Raw genomic sequence first — 23,548 nt, 5'->3', positions numbered from 1 at the left:
TGTTTGAGGCTCTCTCGCAGACATTTTGAGCCCTTTATGAACCCTTTCCGTAAGTCAGCATGGTACGCTGACTTAGCCTAAGGGAATTACCCTCAAATCATTGCAATGTGACGTTAAACACGGGGTAACCAGTGGACGCATGAGACGTAAAAAAAAAGGAAAACAAAGAGGACAGTGTGTTCAGCCTGTCATAATAAATGTACTCAGGTTAAAGTTAAGGGTTAAAGATGGAACAAAAAATAAACATGAAATCAGAAGATATCTATTTATTTATTCATCAAATATTTGATTTTGTCATTGAAGCTGTTTTGACAAAAACAAGTAAATAGATTATATGAAATCACCTCTCATCTAGTGAGGAAAGAGCCTGGAAGACGTTCAAATCAGGGAGTACAAAGTATAAAATAAATACCCACTATTATACATCATATGTATTGTCGTTTTCATGGTAACGTGATATGTTGCAGCAAAGTGCTGTCCCGTTCATATTTACACCATCTCAAGCCCTCACAGTCTCTCACACTCACTCACTTACCAGGTGACGTCAGTAAGTCCTTGAGGGTTCAGGGTTTGAGGGCTTACGGGGGACATTGGGATTTGGCCGAGAACTTTGGCGGAGAAACTTCAGGCCAAAGAGCTGATCCCAGATCAGCCTGACCTCACAATCAGACAGCAGACTAGCAGGAAAGGGAAGCAGTACATGCGAAGAAAATGTTCCACCAGCTGCCACTGTTCTCTTATATACAATATGTTTTTTATTTGATTTATACTAGTTATTTTTATTTTATCTTTCAGTGCTCTATTACCATTCAGTACAGATATGAGTTGTAAACATTCCACAACCCGTCTCCGCTTATTCTAATACATACTTGGTTGTGGAAACCATCATCTCCTCTTTTAGTGGATTTGTTGGTCAACTCCCAAACCACCAACATAAAAGCTCATTTGCGTTGAATTTTTTTCCTAAACACTGATCAGTTCAGTGGTTTAGTGAAGGTTTATGTATGTGTGTTCCAATAACCATACCTCCATTATATTAATATGCCAGAAAAACATCTAGTATGTCCTAATACATAGTATATCAAATACAGTTTGCCACAAATACCAGGATGTACTGCGTCTGGTCGCATTTTGCAGTATGCAAACAACGGGTGATGTCTGAGATAACACTCAGAGAGAAAACACTGACTGGACAGATGGTCCTGTGGGTCTAAAGTCATAATGTGAACAAGACTCACGAGACATTCTGTTTCTGTATTGGCCGGGGATAGAGTTAGAATTTATTTTGGACGTTAACACCACAGAAGAAGAAAAACAAATGAAGGATGAGGGAGGGATCCCTCTTTCAGGACGGAGAGTGCAGGCATCAGATGTGTGTACACACTCCTGGCTCTCCTGTCATTCCACATGTTTGGATCTCCATCCTCCAGGACATCCAGCCCCCTCTGCTCCATCTCTCCATCCTCCAGGACAGCGGTTCCCAAACGTTTTAGGCCACGCACCCCCTTCTACATCAATCTACCCAATCCCCCACACCTTAAAAAAGAAAAAAGCAACAGAGCCTATTTATAGCTGCATAAAAATCGGACCAATGAGAGAACAGTTTGCTCGCGCGTGGCGTTTGTTTACAAGATAAAAAAGACAAAAAATCTTCCTGCATCGTGCCTTCGAAAAGGTAACGGACGTACACCAGAAGATTGGCCAGATAAATAGATGCCGGTGCACAGCAACAAGAAGACGCGAGGTCTATATACTCCACGCAAAGTGTTAAAGTTAAAGTGTTAAAGTTAAGTTTTTAAGTGATCTACTTTAAAGATTCATGTGTTCAAGTGGACTCATTTTCCCTCTCGGTGTTGGCAGACGAATAAATCCGTCAGTAACAAGAACTATGGAGTCGTGTGTTTCCTGGAGGGAGTGACAGGAGAGTTACTACTCTGTTAGTTTGTCTATGGTGTCGTTTTCATGATATGGTTAATATTGTTCCCTCTGATATGAATGATATTTGAATGGCCCGTGCTCTTGAGTGTGTGGCGGAATGCGTGTTTTAGCTGAATTGATTGTGACTCTATGCATTGTTCGTGTAAGGATTACAGATACTTGAACCCAAAAGCACAACTCGGAGACAAGATATAAGTTTCTTTTACTTGAGTTCAGGCAGGGTCAAAACCGGGAGGTCAGTCAAACAGGCGAACAAATCCAATAAGGGGCAGATCAGGAACAATATATAAAGTTACGCTGGAGAACTTAATAACGCACAAGACAATCTGGCAGGTGAGGGGACCTAAATAGTGAGGGCTAATGAGGGGATGGGCTGCAGGTGAGATGGGTGTGGAGGACCAGGTGAGGGGAATGAGAGGTGATCGGGTGTGAATGGTAGGATCTGAAATGACAGGAGAGTTAATAAAACAAGCAGACAGGATGAAAACAAACTAATATGAAGGGGAATTCGTGACAGTTCGTTAATGCCGCCGCATCCCGTCATGCGGGTATTCATGTATCTGCGCTCGTAGTGTAGTTGTAGGTGTTGAGCTTCAGGCCCAGGTGTAAAATGCACGGCCCACCACTGAATAAATCATTACATACAAATAATTCAGTGTTTGTGCCCATTGGCAGTTTATTCACTTGTTCGTTGTTCAATTGTGGGAAAGTGGCAGAAATATGACTTTATTTCAATTATATGTTCTGTTCATTATTTATCATATTTGTTTATTTCTTTAATTTAGCTCTCCTTAAATTGATTGCTGGAGCAAACACGTTTGAAAACGTGCAACTTTTATTTTGAAGGTGAGCTGTCTTTGTTTCCGACTCTCGACTTCCTTTACTCAATTGTCATTGTTTTGGTTCGCTGAATTGCATTGCACGTGTTCATTCAATGCGACAACAACAACACAGACAACGCGTTAAATAAATTGTATTATTATTATTAACCGCGTTTATGGAGCATCGGCTATCGATCAACAAACTCACACGTTGCAGAATAAATTTACAATAACACAAGTATACCACAACACAACCCTATATATAACATAACATAATGCAACCCTATATATAACACAACCCTATAATTAACATAACACAACCCTATAATTAACATAACATAACACAGCACTATATATAACATAACATAACACAGCACTATATATAACATGACATAACACAACCCTATATATAACATAACATAATGCAACCCTATATATAACACAACCCTATAATTAACATAACACAACCCTATAATTAACATAACATAACACAGCACTATATATAACATAACATAACACAGCACTATATATAACATAACATAACACAACCCTATATATAACATAACATAATGCAACCCTATATATAACACAACCCTATAATTAACATAACACAACCCTATAATTAACATAACACAACCCTATAATTAACATAACACAACCCTATAATTAACATAACACAACCCTATAATTAACATAACACAACCCTATATATAACATAACATAATGCAACCCTATATATAACACAACCCTATAATTAACATAACACAACACTATATATAACATGACACAACCCTATAATTAACACAACACAACCCTATAATTAACATAACACAACCCTATAATTAACATAACACAACCCTATATATAACACAACCCTATAATTAACATAACACAACCCTATAATTAACATAACATAACACAACCCTATATATAACACAACCCTATAATTAACATAACACAACCCTATAATTAACATAACATAACACAACCCTATATATAACACAACCCTATAATTAACATAACATAACACAACCCTATATATAACACAACCCTATAATTAACATAACACAACCCTATAATTAACATAACATAACACAGCACTATATATAACATAACATAACACAGCACTATATATAACATGACACAACACAACCCTATAATTAACATAACACAACCCTATATATAACATAACATAACACAGCACTATATAACATAACACAAAACATATTTACAATATACACAATATATAATATATATCACAAGACTATATAAAACATGACACTAAACACTATATATAACATAACACTGCACAACAGTGTAGTAAAGAGACATATTGAATATGTAATGGGGTGGACAGATCATCTTGATAAAATAAAGAAAAGGATCAGACAGACAGGACCCCTCAGCTCCGGACCTCCCTGCCCAAAGAACTGACACTTGCAGTATCAGTAACATCTTTTAAATCACTTCACAAAATGTACCTTTTTAAAAATGCTTTTTTTAAATGCAAACACATTATATTTCTGTAATGGTCTGATTATATTTAGTTGCAGTCCTGACATTTCTTTTTATTCCTGTTTAAACCATAGGAAGCACTTTATACCTTTGTTTTGAAAGGTGCTGCATGTGTATTCTATTATTATAGACTGAGGCAGAGAATGGCAGACGGTGGTTGTAATTTGAAATAGTTTGTCTTGTAGCAGAAGATCGCCAACTATTCCTCTTCGGTCCACCCCGGGGCTTATTCTTGGTCCTATAGTGTTCATGTTGTTGATGATTTGTAGATGTATTCTTCGTCGTGAGATCAAATATCCCCGTCGCCAGACAAGTATGTTGACATTAGACAATTCTCCAAAACCCTGGATTATGTTCAGTGACAAACTTGTTTTTTCAATGCCAACGTTTGTTTATTTTGTTTTTGTTAATTATTATGTTATTCTTTTACTTCATTGTTTTTAGGAATGCTTTTTTTTTTGCACGATTTTGATTAAAAAAACAATTTGTCACTGTATGGCACACACACTGCTCTGATTCAGTTTGAACCAGTTGCACACTCGCATGCTCAATCTAAAACATTTTGAAAATTTCAAATTTTCAAACAAGTGTGTTGTACGGCGGCACACTGATGAGAATGAAAATTTCTCTTCACATTATAAGATAAGTCAATACATCCATGCATTTCCAAAGGCTGCATTTTGCACTGAAAATTGAACACAATATATTCTAAATATAATTTACTAATTGAACGCAGCAGAAACATTAGTGGAGACAAAATATAAAGCATGAATTACAGTTACTTTCAATTTCTAATAAATGTTTTTTCCAAACAGGCCTCTCGCTGCTTTGTTGGCTTCCACTGTTGTAAACAGGTTCGTACCGGTGGTCTTTTTTATAGTGCATTCGTCTTGATTGATAAGTCAAAACCTGAGCGATAAGACGTTTGGCCAGGCGGCATGTGTCTTGGCCAATAGGTCCATGGCTGTGGCATTTTGAATGGCAGTGTTTTAAAATGACAAACAGTTGACTTTGTGTCAGATTCCTGTGTCTGATGTAAAGAACCGTGAGTGGCGTGTTGCAAGAAGTGCCATGCTAAATTGCAAATTAGGTGCAAAGCAGAAAATGTGTTTAGAAATAAGTAAGTGTTCTTTATGTATAATTTTATTGTGTAAAACAATTGAAAAATAAAACTGTATTAGTCAGTTTCTGCAATCCTCAAACTGAACCCTGATCTTCAGGGGACAAGGCTTTTTCAACCCCCTATAAGCTCGATGGAACAGTACATCATGTTAGAATGGCTGATCCTGATAATATCTAGAAATCTCATTTAATTAAAGACTTTTGGCTCAAGTTAGCCGTTTCCTATTTTGTATTCATCCTAAATTCTTGTCTAGTAACCTTTTTCTATTCTTACTCTTTTAGTAGTACTCCCATTTCATCCTGAACTCAATACAGTGACTCGATGAGTTTTCCTCACACACATATTGTTCTTCAGGAAATCATTCTCGTCATGATTTCACTACTTTCTACCTGTATACTTTCAATAGTTCAAAACTTTACAACGCAAACGCTCAGCAGATCTTTTACTCTGTTCTGTAAAATGTGCTTTTGTTACTATTACTAGAATATATATATATATATATATATATATACAAAGAGCCTACATATTAGTTTGAGTGTGATCTTGTGATTGGTCGTGAAGCGGTGTGTACTCTATATGTGTAGAGGTGTGAGGCGTGAGGACGCTGGTGTGTCTCTACTGTCCTCTACTGGCACAACTCAGCCCCCGTACTTTGAAATAAAGCAGGACAGCAGGAGCAGCTGATGTAAACACTGGAAGCCCTTTATTAGTTCTCCAACCTGGCAGGAAGCTCAAGTGTATGACAACCAACCGCTTACAAAACAGTTATTTACAGTCGTTTTAAACCCAACAAGTTTCAAACTGACAGAAAGTGTTAAAGGCATGCACAGGTTCAGATTCTCTAGGAAGATAACAACAAAAGAAATAAACTATTTGCATACAAGTGAAGGCGTGTATTACACTGTGCCTTTAGGTTTGCATAATAAACATTCAAAAGGTTTTCTTTTTATACACAGACCACAATAAATTAAATATAATTGCAGTCTTACCCAGTCAGATGACAAGACGAATCTATCGATCTCTACGTTTTATCTCTGTGCGTCATGTACAAGCCAGTGGCCAGAAAACATGTTCCGCAAACCCAAGGCTGCGTTCCATGTGGACGCACATTGCCACATGCTTAATGTTGGGACACGATTAGTTAGCTTTAGGCAGCAAAGCAACTTGGTTAAGGTTAGAAAAAAGATCATGGTTTGTGTTCAAATAATAACGTAACAACCATAACTACCGTAACATCGTTATGTAACAAGCGTAAAGTTTAATTTTGGTTCCACGCGGGACAAGAAGAGCGGTCTGCAGGGTGAAAGTCCTGTTTGACCCATCCACCAGCTCTCCTACCCGTCCTTAGTGCTGGTTGTATTCGTTATCATACCATGTCATTCTCAATCTGAATTCTCAATAACTACGTCACTTGCTCTGCTCACCAAATGCAAAAAACGTAGACAATCAGCGTGTCCGTGGTTTGCAGAAGCATACAATGCCAACATGTACTCCTGGCCACTGGGCTGGTACACAGATAGATCCAGTGATGTGTTCACTGTAGCCTGTAAGCGCCAACGTCATCACAACTGCCAACCCCTTTTTGGCACAAACATAGAGAAGAAGACACTGGAGACAGACTGTGGAAGCCATACATTTCAGGAGCAGTTGGTGTGTTTGTGCCAGCTCTATTATGATTATATTAATTGGTGGTGAGAAATTCTTATTATACTTGAAGTATATGATTAATGATGAAATGTTCACATGGTACTGATTTAAGTTCACTGACGGCTCCTCACAGTTTGGTGGTGTTGGAACGGGTATTCTTTCACTTTGGATGGACCTAAACCAGAAGTGATTGGAGTAGATTGTAAGCCTTGCTAAAGATGCTCTGAACGTACCTCTGTCCTGATAATTATCTTCTCATTTGATGGATTTAGCCTTGCAGACTGTCTGTAGGTGTCTGTGATAATGAACTAACTCTGCAGTGTAAATAAACTTGACAAAAAAACCACAAAGTTCTTTCTGTTTGACATCACCTCCGAGGACTCACTACAAATGTGAAAGGTTCTGCATGAGCACAATAAACAACAGCTATGTTCAAAGACGATACATATGTCTAATATGCCTGTGTATATATATCTTCTATATTGTACTTCATCTACATAAAAACTCTACATTATTTGACCTTTACAGAATGTATCACAGTTTAGTCTGTATAGGACTGTCTTTGGGTAAATTCTGCATATTGATATTCACAACCTTGATTTCTTAATAAAAATCTATACAACAGTGTTGAATGAAACCTCACATACTCTATCTCACACACCAATAATCCAACATCAGTTGTTCTACTGCATTTTAAAGGAGATTTTTTATTTATTTATTCAATATTCAGATAACTGGTACATAAAATATGATAAAGATAGACTCAGACAGCCTGAGTCTGCAACTTCTTATATTCAGATTTGTATTATTTTACACTGATCTGTGACATTACACCGTAGAGGAGCTACAGTGAAGAAATTCAATCACACTCATTGTCTGCAAGCAGTCCAAGTCCAGACATTCTCAAAACATCCACTCCAAATATGAACACAGCTAAAGGTGCTCTCTGTTGCACTGCTGGGTCTACCAGGTGACACCGCGAAGAAACTGATAAACTATAAGGTTCAAACCCGCTTTGGGGACGGGTCGGGGAAAGGCTGGAGAGCTTGTGGACAAAATGTTCAAGTAGAAGCAAACCAATCAGGTATATAATATTGACAATTATCTTTCTTTTTTTTTTTTTTTTGACTAGATTTCTGTCCTGATGGACGAACCACCTCAGCTGTAGCCCACCAGCCAATGTCTTAATACCAATAACTAATAACAGGGGTGACTAGAGAATGACCAATACTAGATGTTTAGTGCTGAACGGTGTCGATATGAGATATATCAGCTGATGCTCTTTTTTTTTATACAAATACAAATGCTTTCATCCATCTATAGCCATGTTTCCATTCAATTCTCCGGCAAATTTTAAGCAGACTTTTTGAAATGTTGCAAAAAAAAAAAAGAAATGCAAGAAAGGGTCTATCAAGTGGTTCGGAGCCAATAAACTAGGCCACAGCGTAGTTTGGTCAGACTTTGGCGCTGTAGCTTACGCAAGGCTGTAATCCTCCAGTTACAGAACAGAAGATGTAAAGGTTGGGAACCAGCAACAGAACAAGACGCCGTGGTCATCTATGAGAGAACAAAGAGCTCTTCAGGAATTTGTTTAATTTAAGTTATTCATTAATTATGGGAAGATCCAAGAAGACACTGACAGCAGAAACGACTGGTCATTTTTTTGCTTTCCACGTAGCTTCTCTAATGCAATACTTCAAATTGTGCATTCAATTTGCGAATGGAAACATGGCTAATGTTGTCAAACCAATAATTCTCCCTCACATTTCTTCTCAGATGGCTTGGTGTCTCACTAGTTTGTGTTGTTGAAGAGAACAACAGCAGCTGATGGCGTTGCTGAGAGCAACAAGGCATCAATAAATCAGTCACAGTGAATTCTACAAACTCGCCCTGCTGGAGTAAAAGAGATGGGATTGTGGGATCGCACAAGTGTATTACTTTACTACTTGCTAATTCAATATCGATCAATTAAAAAACGAATTAAGATAAATAAATAAAGATTTAAAAAATATGAACAAGCCAAATAAAAATTCAGAGCAGAGGGATTGCCTCCACAAGGCTCTCAACATGGCGACAGCTGAACCGGTGGCTAGGAGCTAACAGAGCTAACAGTGCTAACAGCGCTAACAGTTAGCAACATTAAACAGTTGTTGTAAACAACTGTTTACAACTGTTGTTGTAAACTGTTGTTGTTACATTAAACAGTAAACAACAGCAACATTTTCAGACGAGCTAACAGTGTTTACCTGATGAGGAACCAGAGAGGTTGGGTGCCACGCTTTGGCGACAATGGTGTTATCAGCTGTAACCGCCGTATGAGAGCAGTGCAGAGCTAACTAGTGGGGAACGCTCACGTGCACTAACATGCACATGTGACCGGTCCGGCTATGTGAAGAAATCAAGGAGAAGCTCTGATAACAGCGCGCACAGAGGGAGAGAGACTTCATTCTCTGCTCAGGTAGATATTACTACACTATATCTTTACATAGACAATAGTTATTTACTGTTAAATGCTCTGAATATCATATAGAGAATCTTTAAATTTGGTCATTAAAGACTGATTAAGATATGTGCAGTATAAAGGAACTAAAGTAAGCAGTGCTCACTAGAGAGCACTGCTTTTAAATGACCTGGATATGTCTTTGGTGTGCCTGTGCTGCAGTTTATACAGTGATAGAGAACTATCTGGGATAAGCTGAAACCAGCCAATAATATCAACCATGCCATGTAGGGCCATGTAGGGCTCTCGGGGGGAATGTCGAGATGCACGTAGTACTAGTTTGGTTTGGACTAAAAAGATATCAGGTTGGACTTTTATTTTTCCAAGGTTTTGCATGCCATCTTTGTCCAAAGATATCGTAAGTATTGCTGTAGGAACACAGTGCAGTTTGTCTTTTGTCATCAGTTGGGTATGCCCCGCCCATTTACTTCTGCACTCACACATGTTGAATACTGAATCGTAGAGGAAAATGTCACGCTGCGTCCCGTGAGGCTGTCGTCATGCGCAGGACTCGGCCAGCTTGGCTTCCGGAGCGTTTCTTGCCACGGCCCGGAGAGCTGGGGTTGGACGCTGACGTTTGGACGCTCCTCGCCCCATGACTCACCATGGTGGGGAGGAGGGAGGAGGACGGGGAAGGAGGGGAGGAGGAAGAGGAGGTGGGGGACAGAGAGGAGGAGGAGGGTGAGGATGAAGAGTAGGAGGATGAGGAGTAGTAGCTGTGTTGGGGGGTGGAGGTGGAGGTGGAGGTGAGGACGAGGCGGTGCTGGCGTTTGCTGCTGCTGCGAGGCCCGTGTTGGGCCGGGCTGGCGTTAGCGTGGGATGACGACATGACGTGGCTAGACGAGGGGAGGAGACGGCTCAGATTCAGAGACGGGATAAAAGACTTGTGTGGAGGAGAGGAGAAAGAAAATGAAGGAGAGGGGGAGCGAGGTGGGGAGTCTGACGGAGAAACGGAGGAAGAGTTCTTCACCAAGGAGGAAGAGGAGAGAGGACACAATAGAGCCTGTTGCCTGGAACGCTGGGCCAAGGAAGGAGAAGGCGGGCTGGAAGAACACTTTGAAGGGGGAGACAGAAGAGAGTGCTTCCCCGAGGAGAAGCTGGAAGAAGCTGAAGGCGAAGAAGCAGAGGAGGAGGAGGTGGAGGAGGAGGAGAGGTTTTGGAAGCTATCGGTGGTGTCTGAGCAGTGAGGAGTGGACAAAGAGGCAGACGGGTGTTTCCCAGAGCTATGGCACATGGCTGGGATCTTAGAGGCACGCAAAGCAACGACAGAATGGCTACTATCCCCGGCTGCTCTACTGCTTCTGCTGTCAGCCTGTAAACAGACACCACGGAACACGGCAGGTCAAAGCCAACAACACACAGCCCACATGAGAGGAGAAGAACACTCATACCGGTTACTGCTATGGCTTTGGCCAGCCAATACCTCGCTAGGCTAGAACTGCTACAGTGTGTTTTAGTGAAAACGTCCTTACAAAATAGATGTCTGACCGTTGGCGCTCTCATTCTCTCCCCTGACAGTCATGCTGTGTCTCGATTCAGATACTTCTGTGAGTACACTTCCATGTCGTACACTATGTACACTGTGTACTCAGTGGCAAAGGTAGTGTAGCCTCACATCAACACGGCTGTGCGCTCACTGGAAATGACGATTGCAACGAGTTATTTTTAATACGGGTCAACATTTGTTGGCAGCTAAAAGGTCTGCCTCCTCACTGTAAAGTGAAACCCTTGTTTCGTGGCCCTAATCCACCCCTGAACCAGAGCACAGACTCTGGTACTGCTCCCTCTACTGATGTCCAGTGTGACCACCACTTCAGTTGACAGCTCTGTCTGAAGTCATGCAAGAGAGGCAGGGCTTAGCGCATTAAGGATTTACTGGTGACCTTTGATTAAATCAATAGATTTTGGAAATGCTGACTGAAGGCTTTTCCCAAATGGACTGGAATAAAGTGGATCAATGGAAGTGGCCAGCAGAATAAAGACCCTCCTCTTGGGCCCTAGAGTGGCTCATTTAAAAGGGTCGGGTCATTTAACACCTGAATCTGCCTTGATCAAGATATAAAAGTAAAAGCATTTCCTCCTTTTATCCTGTCGAGAACCCCTGAGGCTGTTAGATCCCAGGTGAAGCCCGTTCTCACTTATCTGCAAACGGAGCTTCCTGATGAGCTGCCCCCATCTTTCAACTCTGACAGCGTCTCTATGTTGATGGCCATTGGCAGTATTTGGACATATTTTCTGATTTTGGCTTTATTGCACTTTAGTGTTCCGTCACATATAACACATGGGACGCCTCTCTTTTTCTGACTAAACGTCATTCTCAATAAATGTTCATTTTTTGAGTTAATGTTCTTACTCTACTGGCCAAAGACATAGTAGTAACACACATGACTGACAAAGTGCAGTGCTATTTCTCCGACATGAATCAGGATCAGTGTAGACAAAGTCAAGTTAATGTAAGAATAACCTGTCTGTGACAGAGAATATTAAAAGATATTAAATACTTTTGTCTCCATACAGAAAAAGTTTGAATTGTTTTGTAATCACAAAACATGTCGTTAAAAAGATTTGACACACATGCAGTACTTCATGAAGACGCACTCTTCCATGACATACATGTGAGGGTTAATCAATGATGGATGTTTCAACTGGATCCCTAATATTTGTACATCATGGCTTCTGTGCGTCCTTGTTTGAGGAAAAAGAGGTTTTTTGAGAGTTTTTGACACCCAAATAATATTTCCACAACTCACTGCCAGATGAAGAACGGCTGTCGCCGGTGAACATGCAGGTTTACATGCAGGTCAAGATCCACTCTCTGATCGTTCAAAACATTAACAGCTAGTTTGGGATACGGGGACATTAATGGGTACTATAACAAAATCAGGGGAGCGTATGTTGAAAGACGTGTTAAGAGTTGAAGAGGAACGTGAACACAGCCATAAACAGACAGATATAACTTGAGGAAATAAGACAGATATGCACCACCACAGAAACAACCTCAACACATGTCAAACTCACTGCAAACACAATCACTAAAATACAATTCACTCTTTTTCCAAGCTATTGACTAACTGCTCTCTAACTGATGGTACCCAGTTCACCCTCATCTAAGCAATTTATTTATAGGTTGTTCAATTCAAATGTCTAGTTTGGGTGTAATTTCAGAAAAGTGATTCTCTAGTTTAGGTAAATAAGACGAGAATTTACTCCACATGTCCTAACCCCAACTAAAGCTTCTGCTTGCTACTTGCATGTCTCAGGGATAAAGTTAAGTCAATATGACTATCTTTTAATGTACAGCGAGAGTCAACGCAGATTTCAATATCTGTATAACTTCATGGTAAGCAGAATCCAGCTGGAGTTTCAGAGGATAGAGTTATTTTAAAGTGGAAACATTAATGATTTTCTGAGGCAGGTATTTGTTAGTTTGAGTTGTAAATTACATAATGATGACCAATGATGGGGGGGCTTTAAGTTTAGTTTGAATGTACTGATACTTGACAAAGGTTGTTTAACCTGCTATATGAATAGCATGAATCAAGATTATTACCGTAATTCCCCTTCAGTCTACGCTGACTCAGAGCTGCTGTGCTCAGGTCTGTCAGAGGTCATTTACCTGGCTGGGCTGCTTCTGGGGGGACTGCTGCTGCTGGCCCTTGGGCATCTTCTCTGGTGAGCTAGAGGAAGAAGATTGCCGGGATTTGGTGTGGGATTGCTGGGCAGAAGAGCTGGAGCTGCTGCTGGAGGTCTTGCAAGAAGATACATGGACAAAAAGGTTAGTTGGGCCAGACTGGCATGTAGGAGACACTGCGTTTGTACGATAGCAGCTACAACACTAAAAAAAACAGTCAAAAGCATCAGATTAAAGCAGCAAATTTGTGTCAATTAGGACATTGTTGTATTGCAAGTTATTCAACCACAGTAGCAGGAGGGGAAATGTACATTTGAGTAGTCTTTGTACTGTATGTAAAGGGGTATATCAGTCAGCAATGCTGGTTGAAATGGGAAAACAGTAAGGCATCTTCGAGATATAGACAATGTTAGATGATATTAAGGAGCATGATCAAAGACGTGATTGGATGCAAGCAGACGGGAAATTTGTGTTTGGCAAATGGAGCAATAAATGATTTACATCAGCTGAAAAGCGAAAGATTCCGCTTTATCACGAGGCAGCAATTCATGGAAGTGAAGGACGTGCACGATAATGAGAAACAGAACTAAAGTTCCTGGTAAGTAGAGGCGGTTCCATTGTGGCAAATACAAACAGTCCATCTGTCAAAATGTGTGTCTGAGCACACATTTACTGTAGTTATTCATAGCCATTGTCCTATTTAGTGGTCCTGAGAAAGTGAAATCTGGTTTACTGCCTTTGTTATTGAACCGTAACTGGTCTGATTTGAATGAGCAGATGATAACTAATAAAATGGAAACCGTTCTTTGTAGGAAATACATTAACTCTCAGGCTACACCAACAAACCAGTACAAGTCAGTTTGTCCGTTCTGGTACGAATTACCACGTACTTTGCTTGGAAGAAACAAAATGACCCCTGGCTATAACAGAACGATTAAAGAACACATAATGCGTAGAGTCAGAGAGTCAGAGTAGCGAGCCCATCACCAGCCCAGCATCACTGAAGCAAGCGAGCTCTGCAGCCAGAGGAACATCAGACCTGTTTCTTGGTGGAGGTTTTCCCTGAGTCGTGAAGAGGTTCTGGCTTGGGCCTCTTACTCTGAGGTGGATTTGGGCCCTTTAGGATCTGAGACGCTGGCCTCTTGGACGGGCTTCTCGCTCTCTCTCGTTTGACTTTGCCTTGAAGCTGAGCTCTGTCACTGGAGTGAAAGGAGGAGTCAGGGGACTGAGGAGGTGAGGACGCAATGCTGGAGGGAGAAGAAGGGCCAGATATACTGTCCACACTGATTTCCAACTGTTTAATTGACTCTTCTAGACTGTCGATAGAGTCAAACGTACCCCTGCAGAGCTCATCTACCCGGCTCTGTGACTTTGAGTGTCTGGTATCGATGGAAGGGGAGACCTTGACGCCTCTGTCACAGGTTTTGCCTTCACCCAGGTTGAATTGTTTGGTACTGTTGGTGTCAAACCTCTTGGATTCTTTTGTTGGCTTCTTGGTCTCCTTCACTGGCCTGCTGTACGATGCATTCTCCTCCTCTTCCTCATAGACAACAACCTTGAGAGTCTTCTTTCCTGTTTTGACCGTCCCTATACGAATGGCCTGGCTAATTGCAGCCAGTTTGTTTTTGGGGAATTTGAATTTGAATTTCCTTTTGGTCTCTGGCTGTCTAAGCGAGTCTGGTTGGTCTTGGTTTTCGGGAATTGAGACATTATCTGCTGAAGGTCTTTGATTGTGCATATGTAGAGAATCCTGACCATTCCCCGTGATGCCTTTAAGGTCGAAGTCTGTATTTATTTCAGTAATGCTAATTCTTCCCACGTTCTGTTTCTCTTCGTACTGCTTTGTCTCCTCTTCCTCCACGATATTTGCTGGAGAGAGAATCCTGTCAAGATCTTCCTCGCTTTCCAAGATGGTCGACAGGCGCTTGTAGGCTGACTGAATGTCCATAGGCTCATTCAAGAAAACAATAATAGGTTTCATATCAGAGTCATCACTGTCCTGGAAACCTTGGTTGTCATGTGCCCGATAAGTGGGTTCACCAGTGCTGTCGACCCCAGCTACAGTCTGAGTGTCCGAGTCACTCGTTTCAGCGAGATCTTCCCCTCTAGACTGTGTCCTGACTCTTGGACTCATGGTCTTGGAGATTCTACCAATTGGAGGTGGTGGAGGAGGAGGTCCTTCATCGTCAAAAAGATCGGGGCTCAGGCTACCTCCTTCTTCTGTGTATTGTGATTGGTCCCTGGATACCTGCGCTGCCGCCTCCTGGTTCTGCTGCTTGCTGCTGTGGCTGTAAGTCAAGACGGGTGAAGGTTTCACGGGGCAAGAAGCTACACACTGATCTGAGCTCAGGGACTCTATCCCTCTGTCCTCTGGGGTGTTTTCTTTTTGTAAAGTTAATACTACCATCAAATTTGACTTCTTCTCAGCTGGTACCTCGTTAACAACTTTTTCATTTGTCCGGTCAGGACTTGCGATGTCGGTAGCTTCTTTTTGTAGAGTAACAATTGTTGTAAACTTGACTTTCTTTTCTGCTGAGGTTGGGGAGCACACCTGTCCAACGACCTCCTTGTTAATCTGATCAGGACTTTTCACAGAAAGATCATTTTCTTTTTGAACGGTTGGAGCTGTATGTACCTCCATCTTCTCTGCTTTCCTTTGGCTTGTTGTTGGCATCTCCTCACTCTTCTGTACAGTCTGAGCGTCTTGTAAAGCTGCAGGTGGGGGTACCTCCACCTTCTCTACTGTTGCACAGTTTAAGGAAGGCACCTGTTTCACCACATCATCCTCTGCGTCCTTCTTATCAGAATTTACATTGCCTCTCCTCACTTCAATGTGTTCCTCCAGTCCGGCTGCTGTTATGAGTTTATTAGGGCAGCCATCTGTAATTCCCGTCTGAGGAGCTGACTGGTGGTCTGATGTTGCTAACTCAGAAGGCTTCAGATTGGACACCTGTGACGTTGGAGATGTCCTCACTTCTCCTTTCCATTGCTTATTTCCACCTGGCAAATAATTCATATTTGACAGTTCTGTAGTCACCTATAATTAGAAAAGGCAAGATTAAACACATCATAATTTGGAAATTAAGAATATTGAATCCTAAATTTAGTCTTATATCCCAGTATTACTAAAAAGACATGTCCAATACCTACAAGATACTCTTAAATGTACAAACTGTAATACAGTGGGTACAGAAAGTATTCAGACCCCTTTAAATTTTTCACTCTTTGTTTCATTGCAGCGATTTGCTAAAATCAAAAAAGTTCATTTTATTTCACATTGGGGCGACTGTGGCTCACTGGGTTAAGAGGGTTGTCTGGGAACCAGAAGGTCAACGGTTCGATCCTCGACTGGGATGTGTTACGTGTCGAAGTGTACCTGAGCAATACACTGAACCCCCGGGTGCCTGTCATTGGCAGCCCACTGCTCCCTATATACAGGGATGGGTCAAATGCAGAAACAAATTTCCCCCTTAAAGGGATCAATATAGTATAATAAAAAAATAATGTACACTCAGCACCCCATCTTCACAGAAAAAACAGAAATGTAGAATTTTTTGCAAATTTATTAAAAAAGAAAAACTGAAATATCACATGGTCATAAGTATTCAGACCCTTTGCTGTGACACTCATATTTAACTCACATGCTGTCCATTTCTTCTGATCCTCCTTGAGATGGTTCTACTCCTTCATTGGAGTCCAGCTGTGTTTAATTAAACTGATTGGACTTGATTAGGAAAGGCACACACCTGTCTATATAAGACCTTACAGCTCACAGTGCATGTCAGAGCAAATGAGAATCATGAGGTCGAAGGAACTGCCCAAGGAGCTCAGAGACAGAATTGTGGCAAGGCACAGATCTGGCCAAGGTTACAAAAGAATTTCTGCAGCACTCAAGGTTCCTAAGAGCACAGTGGCCTCCATAATCCTTAAATGGAAGAAGTTTGGGACGACCAGAACTCTTCCTAGACCTGGCCGTCCAGCCAAACTGAGCAATCGTGGAAGAAGAGCCTTGGTGAGAGAGGTAAAGAAGAACCCAAAGATCACTGTGGCTGAGCTCCAGAGATGCAGTAGGGAGATGGGAGAAAGTTCCACAAAGTCAACTATCACTGCAGCCCTCCACCAGTCGGGGCTTTATGGCAGAGTGGCCCGACGGAAGCCTCTCCTCAGTGCAAGACATATGAAAGCCCGCATAGAGTTTGCCAAAAAACACATGAAGGACTCCCAGACTATGAGACATAAGATTCTCTGGTCTGATGAGACCAAGATTGAACTTTTTGGCGTTAATTCTAAGCGGTATGTGTGGAGAAAACCAGGCACTGCTCATCACCTGCCCAATACAATCCCAACAGTGAAACATGGTGGTGGCAGCATCATGCTATGGGGGTGTTTTTCAGCTGCAGGGACAGGACGACTGGTTGCAATTGAAGGAAAGATGAATGCAGCCAAGTACAGAGATATCCTGGAAGCCAGAGTGCTCTGGACCTCAGACTGGGCCGAAGGTTCACCTTCCAACAAGACAAACCCAACCTAAACCCAATTGAGCATCTCTGGAGAGACTTGAAAATGGCTGTCCACCAACGTTCACCATCCAACCTGACGGAACTGGAGAGGATCTGCAAGGAAGAATGGCAGAGGATCCCCAAATCCAGGTGTGAAAAACTTGTTGCATCATTCCCAAGAAGACTCATGGCTGTACTAGCTCAAAAGGGTGCTTCTACTCAATACTGAGCAAAGGGTCTGAATACTTATGACCATGTGATATTTCAGTTTTTCTTTTTTAATAAATTTGCAAAGATTTCTACATTTCTGTTTTTTTCTGTCAAGATGGGGTGCTGAGTGTACATTAATGAGAAATAAAATGAACTTTTTTTGATTTTAGCAAATTGCTGCAATGAAACAAAGAGTGAAAAATGTAAAGGGGTCTGAATACTTTCCGTACCCACTGTAAATGTACAAATCAAAATAAAGACTTTACATCACAGTTTTATATAAAGGATAACTTGAATTATTGGACAATCTCAAAGAGGCACATGCACACCCTTCAAATGCTGTAAAAGACAAATACCCACACATCGCTGGCTTTTCCCTGATATGTTTTGTTCAGATGAAACAGCCCCGCATCAAAACAAAAGCAGGGGGTTGTGTTGTTGCAGGTTCCAACGAGACAATGAAATACAATCCGACAAGTCCAGTGGGAGTTACACATCAGTCTGAGGGCTTAACAGATGCCAGTTCACAATACTCAGTCAGCATTTTACAACTCTGGAAAGTTATCACAGAGGCAACTGCTCGTTTCTAGTATTCACGACTGTGAGGTAAACAGTACAAACACGTACAGAAGTGATCTACCGAGGTAATCCTGTGCATGTATGTGATTGGTCACTGCAGCGTTTTGCCTGGATGACGTTGCGCTGGGTTGCAGCAAAGGTTGAGCCTCCTTCAACTTTTTTGCTAGATGACCCAGTTTTTTTCTTCGTATTATGGGATTTATTGTGTAAGCTTATTATACTACCGCAGTGTATACATTTCAAGCTAGCATTTAATAGTTTAATGACTGTAGAATCATTGTTGTTCTAAATTCTACCAGCTCTACAGTAGTCACTGCAAGTAGAGCTGCCACTAGGGGAGTCAAGAGGTCAGCAGGAGAGAGAGGGACAACTGGTTGCTCTGTGTTATCAACCGTAGATCAAAAAATGTAACCCAGGCCCTCCAAAGTTTTAGAACAAGTAACAACAAGGAAGGAAATATTAAAAAGCCTTTATTTTAGTGGCTGAACCATTAAAAAAAGCCAGGTCAGCATAGCCATCAAATCAAAAGCCATCAGACTGAAGACGACGCATAAAGAGAACATCTGTGGACGCTGAACTGGATTGTGATGGTGAGTTGCCTAAAGAAAGCGCACTAGCTGGCATTATGCTATGGACTTTATACGTGTCAGAAATGACATGGAGTCGATGTAAAAGGCATACTGTAAAATCTGACCATCAACAATAAACGATAGTGTTAGATCGATTATTTCTCGTGTGTATACACACACAGTTTACAATGCCAGGTAGTTGCTTACAATGCCAACTACCTGGCATGTTCTCGCCTTTCTATCGGTACACGTCGGGTCTATCTGTGCCGGAGCAGCTTGAGTCTCTGACGCGTGAAATGCACATGTTAAATGTATATAAAGGCCTTTTATCTATTGGTAATTTATGCATTTAATTTGTTTCTGACGTCACACATACACAGCAAAACTATTTTTTCAGTGAGGTGTGGAGGGAGGAGGTCTGGTCCACCTCCATTCCCTGTTTTCACGGTCACTCTGTTTTAATGCTGCTGAACTCAGTCGTTATAATTCACATATTTTTCTATTTCTGTATGAAATTTGATGACCAGCAGTCGTTACCAAGCTGCTGAGCTTCAAATTAAAATCATTATGTTTTGATCCTGACTGTCAGACAATGAAAGCAGCTGTGCCTGTGTGTGCATGTACGCATTGTTGTATCCTACCTATTACCTATGTAGGGGAGGCTTATGTATGTGCTGTATTGTATTGTATTGTTTGTGTACGTGTGTGTGTGCTCAGGCCTATTGTGATCGATCCCAGTTAAAAGAAAATGAAAGACTTGAGAAGACAAAGCAGGGTGGGGAGCAGACGTTTATTAATTAATTCATAAAAGGCAGTTATAGAGTGTCAACGGTCCATGTGACCAAAGATCCCGCAGCGACAATACAAGAGACACTGGCAGGCGGAAAGATGCTTAGGACAGTGATGGAAGAGATAATCTGACAACTATGCTTTCCAAAAAAGAGAGGCATGGAGGTTACAGAAAGGTAGCACCAGTTCACCTTCGTCACTTCTCCATGTTATGTCAGCAGAATAGGAAGTTAATCAGAAAGGTTTGCTTGTTCATGTGTTGGTGTGTCAAGGTGGATCTATTATAGACGCTCTTATTATAAGTGTACACACCAGCTGTAAATGTGACCCGTAGTATATTTTGTTCCAGGATATTTCTTATTCGTATTATTTATTACTCATTTGTATTATTTTTGCTTGGTGTTTGTGTAGCCTGCCTTCTTCACAGGTTACATGGTGGAGGAGCTTGCGTGGCTCAGACTCCAGAGAGGATCCCTCCTCTGTTGCTCTTCCTGAGCTTTATTTCATTTCCTTTTCTGAATCGAGGGTCAAAGGACAGAAGGCGAGATTGTGATAACAGGCAATATAAATAAAACTGACTTGACTTGACCAACTGTTAAAAGTCTGGCTCCTGCATTTGTTTTATTTGCTGTTATATCTGTTGGTATGATGTGTACAGGTGCATATCCAACTTATCACAAACATGGGGCAGGGTATTGTCCTGTTAGAGAGGATGGGACAGTGTGTGTGTATGGGTGGTTGTAATAGGGGCCTCTCTGTGAGTTCATTTTGGCCCCGTGTGCACAGTTTTCCTGCGCAATGAGGCTTAGTTTATGTCCCACCTGTCTGAATGTTTGTTAACCCATCAGACTTATTTTTTCTTCTATATCACTGTGTCTCCAGATCTCAGCGTTGGTGAATGCAGTGTTATTATAAGTGATATAAAAGATAGACAGAGAGAGACAGAGGAACAAAAAGGAAATTAGTTACAACGGCCTCATTGATGTTAATCCAGAAATGTTAGAGTTAGAAGCAGGAACAAATTCACTGCAACCACAAATCAGGTGAGCAAACCCATTTTAGTCCGGTGAGAATCTAAGTGTAAGTGTAAGCACACTGTTGGATGATTTATTATCGGCTCTAGTGGACAATTTCAACCTCAACTCATTCTGTAAAAGTCATACTTTGATGGTTAACCTTGAACCTTGAATGTGAGAGATGAAAAAAACAACAACAATGAGTTGTAAATGTATCTATCTTAAGAAACAACAGGTTTAGTTTGGTTATAGATCGTTAGCATTAGAACACAAACTCAGATGTTTAACTTATTGTGGATTAAAACGATCTTTTTCTGGCAGAACACTGTCCTGTACACAGATGTGCTTTTGCCAGAACACAGTGATGTGACTTTACAGAATTTACAGTAAGTCCTATTAAAAGCCAGCCGACGTTTTTAATATGCACTTACAACTTCGGGGAGCAAAGTTGGTTTGAGTTAAAAGGTCTGTTGTTAATAATTAGTGCTGTTAGACTGTTTTTCCTTTTCTTTTTACCTTAGACTCCATCTCACTGCTCTGGAGCTCAGAGGCTGATCGTTCAACCACGCCTCTGCTCCCTTCATCCCTCAAAGTGCATTTGTGAAACACCTGGGTGAAAGGGGCAGAGGGTCCATGGTGAGGGTTAAGGTTACGGAGGCATGGGTGGGGTCAGAGGCACAAGGATGCAATGGATGCTAAACGCCTTTAATTAATGCTGTAGAATTGATAAAATCTGATGGGTGAATATATATATATAGATATATATCCAAAAGTTTGGCTCTCAGAGTTGAACACAGTCCCAGATCTGGTGTACTGTCCCTGGTTGAGTACTTGATCTGCTTAAGTTTTAAGAAACAGCAATTGTGTTCACATACCTGCAGCTCTTTCATGAATTTGTTGTCCTCCTCCTCTTCTTCCACCCCGCCCCTGTGTGCTGAGGCTGTGGAGTGGGTGGAGGTGGAACCAGCCAGATGTGCAGGAGAACACATCTGGGGTTTGGGTTTGACCTCTGGTGGCTGTCTCGAGGGTTTGGGCTGAGGAACCAGCGGCTGCTCTTTCTCCTTCTCACCCTCGTCCTTGGAACAGATTCCCGAAGCAGAAACACAGGATAGAGTAAATGAAACAGATATATTGTACATATTTCTATAGTTTTTTTTCTATTCTCTATTAATATTTGCTAATTCATTGTTTAAAATGATCATTAAGATTTCAGTCGTGGTTGATTTAGACTTTCTAAATAGAGTTAGCAGGTTGAAGTCTTTTCGTTGGTAAATGAGCTTCAAGTCTTCAAAATTGTATCCGTGGTTCCATTCTTTGTGTGTATGTAATGGAGATAAACTGTCATACAGCAGTGTTTCCCAGAATGTCACCACAGACTACCAGTTTGTAATACCGCAAACATACAAATACTGTAATACTTTGATCAGTGGGCCATAGGCTAGATAGTGCTGGGTATTGTTTAAAATATCACGATGCTAGTACCACACACACACCTGGGATCCAAGCGGCTCTTTCCTGGTGGTGAAAACCACCTCTCCTGACCTTCCTGTGGTTAGACCTGAATTGACAGCATGGAACCTGGAAAGGCAATAAACAATAATGATGCATAAGAGGTGGTATCTAGTTTTTACCCTTTAGAAAGCCCGGTCTGCAGGTGAGCCTCAGGGCAGAACTGACCTTCGTGGAGGAGGAGGAGGAGGAGGAGGAGACTTGCCGGCCCTGTCTGGACTCTGCTTCATCTCCTTATCCACACTGGTGCGGCGGGGTTTCTCCACCCGTGGCCGGCTAATGCGTTCTGTGCTGGGAGAAGTTGAGGGAGGAGCAGCTGATGGAGAAGCTGAGGGAGCAGCTGAGGGAGGAGGATCCACAGGGGCTGCAGGAAGCTGTGAGGCTGCTGCTGGAGCAAAACACATCCAAACATCAGAGTGCTGAAGTTTAGTAACTTAGATTTGTAGTGGAATAATTACGTGTGCAATCAATGGTCATATGAAGACTAAACCAAGTCAAGATATTTGGTCATTTCGGTATTTTGTTCAATCATATAGATATTGGAGCAGGACTCTCTAAACTTGTTGTGGACTTTCTAACTGCATATGGCTGTGCTTTACTTTCTTTGTTCAAACTGGTACCATACCTGTATCTGAGGGTTGTAAGTGGGTGGAATCCACCTCATCACTCAGCCGGGGAGTTGTGTCTTCCTGGGAATCAGACAGACGTGCCCGTTGCTCCACTGAGGCTGTAGCACACACACAGACACACAGACCTTTGTGTTTAGGTTATATCTAAAAGATACTTGTATAACACCCGTCCCATGTAGCTATATAGTATTATGGGAATCTGCTATGTGTAATAATACTATGGGCGGGGCCATTGGGTACAGTTTTAAACGTAATGGTTTTGACAGGACCCTACTGCATGTGGCTTCCTTATGAACTGTAATGCACTGCAGCTGTAATGAAATGATGACATGTTGAGAGTGTATGGAGAAAAAGAGCAAACATACAGTAAGCTACTTTTAGATCTAAACTCACAGCATTCTGGTGATTTAGGAGCATTGGGCCTCATGTATTCAACATGTTCAGTGAAGTACAAAATCATTTCACGAGTGGTCCAGACCTGTTGTACAAGTTTGAGCTCTTTTAGTGTTGAGATATTTTGGCATTAAAACTCGTAAGGGTTAGTAATTGGATGGAAAATCAGACTACGAACAC

The 23,548-nt window shown here is 41.4% G+C and overlaps 1 protein-coding gene across 1 annotated transcript in view; it reads right to left on the bottom strand.

Annotated features, from left to right (window-relative positions):
• Positions 1-10,016: 10,016 nt before the first annotated feature.
• Positions 10,017-23,548, bottom strand: part of LOC142934157 (sickle tail protein-like) — a 74,296-nt gene continuing 60,764 nt past the window's right edge. The window contains exons 19-26 of the mRNA XM_076078589.1: positions 22,972-23,073; positions 22,515-22,734; positions 22,331-22,415; positions 21,713-21,913; positions 14,664-16,212; positions 14,215-14,579; positions 13,161-13,292; positions 10,017-10,856 (exon numbers count right to left, since the gene is read on the bottom strand). Coding sequence (XP_075934704.1) covers positions 10,017-10,856; positions 13,161-13,292; positions 14,215-14,579; positions 14,664-16,212; positions 21,713-21,913; positions 22,331-22,415; positions 22,515-22,734; positions 22,972-23,073 — 3,494 coding nt within the window. The remainder of the gene's footprint in view (positions 10,857-13,160; positions 13,293-14,214; positions 14,580-14,663; positions 16,213-21,712; positions 21,914-22,330; positions 22,416-22,514; positions 22,735-22,971; positions 23,074-23,548) is intronic.

The sequence above is a fragment of the Anarhichas minor genome, unplaced genomic scaffold, assembly GCF_050575085.1.
Source record: "Anarhichas minor isolate MPS153535 unplaced genomic scaffold, ASM5057508v1 ptg000006l, whole genome shotgun sequence".
NCBI classification, from domain to species: domain Eukaryota; kingdom Metazoa; phylum Chordata; class Actinopteri; order Perciformes; family Anarhichadidae; genus Anarhichas; species Anarhichas minor.
Note: the sequence above shows the minus strand (reverse complement) of the source record. Positions and strands in the feature narration are given on the sequence as shown.